At 44.8% G+C, this 2721-nt stretch overlaps 1 protein-coding gene across 1 annotated transcript in view; it reads right to left on the bottom strand.

Annotated features, from left to right (window-relative positions):
- Positions 1-546: 546 nt before the first annotated feature.
- Positions 547-2721, bottom strand: part of c2h1orf53 (chromosome 2 C1orf53 homolog) — a 5770-nt gene continuing 3595 nt past the window's right edge. Inside the window, exon 3 of the mRNA XM_025054168.1 lies at positions 547-2557. Coding sequence (XP_024909936.1) covers positions 2486-2557 — 72 coding nt within the window. The 3' untranslated portion in view covers positions 547-2485. The remainder of the gene's footprint in view (positions 2558-2721) is intronic.

The following is a 2721-nucleotide window of genomic DNA, read 5'->3' as shown; positions in this document are numbered from 1 at the left end:
AAGAGTGAAAACTACGGAGTCCCTAAAGAGACATGGGGGAAAAAATAAAACTTCATGGTGCGCACCAGAAAGTTTCAGGTTTCAGGTTCACCTACTCACGTCGATTCTGCTACCGTGCGCACCAGAAACGTAACCAGGAAGGTTTATTTATTGTTTTTTTTCCCCCTCTTGTGTCTCTTGAGGAGCTCCGTTGAAATCTGTCCAACAGGAGTTACTTTTAAACACTGCTGTTTTGGCTGATTGTCCTGTAAACTTAGACCAGAGTTTCCCAAACTTTTTTTCTGGGGACCCATATTTAAAAAATTCACAAACCTTCGCAACCCAAGTCAATAGAGAATATTCGTAAACTCCTTGGAAACATGATGCGAGACGACCCAAAACATTTATAAAAAGAGGATTTGTTTTTCATAGACAGTTATAAAGTTACTTTTTTTTTATTTTATTGACATTTTTTTGACATTATTGATATTTGAAAAAAGTCCATGATGAGATACAGCCACTCTTATATACTGTATATACAGTTATATATTTTGTTCATTATCATTGTTTTTTTTTTCAAACTGTGTTTTTATTATTGTTACGTTGTCAGACAAATGGTTAGGGTTAGCAATACTTCTGGAACAATTAACACTAATGCTTTAAAAATGCAAGAAAACGTAACAGTGAACAGACCACGGATGATTTACATTCACACCTTATGGGGCACATTTCCACTTAAACTCCTCCATAAATCTGTTGAAACTTGCTGTGCTGTATTTACGTCCAACTGCTGGGTTCGAATATGACGAGTTAAAAAAAAAAAAAAAAACATTTCAAATTGTGCCATCACTGGATCGGAGGGATGTGGATGTGGATGAGGCAGACATGAAAGTTGGCCTATTTCATGGTCAGGCTGCGGGACTGTCGAGGCCCTGAATGGCAATGCATCTACTTTAATGTGACAGACAAGTCCCTAGGCAAAAGCCGCGGAGCCGCGGCAGGGAAGCGGGCCCAGGTACTTGATGAGTGTGACACCTTCACCGTCCCGCTGCTGAAATGTTGCTGCCGCACGCTTCGCTGCCTCGGTTTAGAATAACACCAAATAAATTCGCCTCTCATCCCATTTGACGACTCGTCCCCGAGAACCTGTCCTCTCCAGCACTGCTGGGATCATGAATCTCCTTGTAGCCGCTCACAGGGCTTTGCTCCGATCACTCGGCACTTGCCTTTGGGACCCGGCTGCCGAGGAAAATTGTGGTTGCGCCATGCAGTGGGCGGCTGCGACAGAATTCCTTGGCAGACACATCTTCTCATCCTGACGCTGTTTGCCCAATCAGGCGGAGACGGGTGAGTGTGTGTGGCAGGTTAAGAGCCCGGCGCCCGAAGGCACCGTGCTGCCTACCCACATGCACTCACAAATCAAGTGGCACATCTTTCCTTGCACACACACACACACACACACACTGCTGTGTGAGCGCTTGACCCTACCTTGTACTATTACTGTGGGCTACTGTAAGTGCAGCGCTCAGTGCAACCTTTATTCTATATTGGCCTATTAGGAGCCACGGGGTATTGTGATGGAGTAAGGCTGCCTATGCATGTGTGGGTCTGAGCATGCTCCTGAACATGAGCTGATCTATTGCAGTGCTGGGATATCAGGGCCCAGGAGTTCATTAGGCTGCGGCTCAGGAGAGCAGCTGCAGGGAGCTGCGCCGCAGCCAAGTGTTGCCAGGAGGCTGAGCTGCGAGTCCGGTGGGGAGGGCTGCCGTTGATGTCCATGGCATGTTTGTTAACAGCCTGATTCCATCAAGTGGTGTAAAAGCAGCACAGCCAAGTGTGAGGGCCGGCCTTTGGCCCCCTGCCTATTTTTAACAGCACAGTATTTCAGTCGGAGGTAGACGGTTCAGTCGAGCACATGTGTGAATGCAAATAGCCGTGTTCAGCCGCGGTGCGTTTGGGAGGCAAATATAACGAGGGATGGAATGCAAAAGAGCAAAAAGACTCCACGTCTGATGATGTGGAGTGAGTTTCGCTCATGCGCCCCTTGGTCTTGAGGGCAGAGCTCCACCACGGTGTCTCTCAGTTCTCATCTCCACGTTTGACCTCGGTGAATGCAACAGGCCGCGTGTTATAGAAAGTTCAATAACAACAAAAGGGAGAAATTAGATTTAATATAATTAGTTATTTGAAAAGCCTATGTGAAAACAACGACCAAAAAGCCACGATAAAAGAGTTTTTTTTTTTTTTTTTTTTTTTAGATAAGGTTCCATTGAACAAATCCTTTCCTCCTTCTTCCTTATAATCTTCCGGGAGAATAAAATATTCCTGAGAATAGTTGTGATTCATAGGAGGTAAGTGTTGCACAGACACCAGTCATATTTCATCATTTAGTACACTGATAAAAAATGACTCAAGTAGTCAAAATAACGACAGCCAGAAGACAAGCAACATGCACTCCATTCTAAACAGGCTCTTAAATTCTCCCTTTGGCTCAAGTTTGTAAGGCCTATACATAAAACAGGGAGTTAAAGCGTTTCCTCGCCGCTGGATCCTTCACGTTGACTTGGCCGTATGGACACTGAGGAGGAGGAGGAGGAGGAAAAAGTAAAAACAAAAACAAAAAAAAACCCAGAAGTGAATGGTCATAAGTTGCGGTTTACTGTAATTGGTGAACGAGACACATAAACACAGAGAGAACAGGATAAGATAGAGTGAAATCAGGAGCGAACCACACAGGATGAA

Source organism: Cynoglossus semilaevis, chromosome 2 (genome assembly GCF_000523025.1).
Source record: "Cynoglossus semilaevis isolate Cse_v1.0 chromosome 2, Cse_v1.0, whole genome shotgun sequence".
Lineage (NCBI taxonomy): Eukaryota > Metazoa > Chordata > Actinopteri > Pleuronectiformes > Cynoglossidae > Cynoglossus > Cynoglossus semilaevis.
This window is presented reverse-complemented; position numbering and strand designations above follow the sequence as displayed.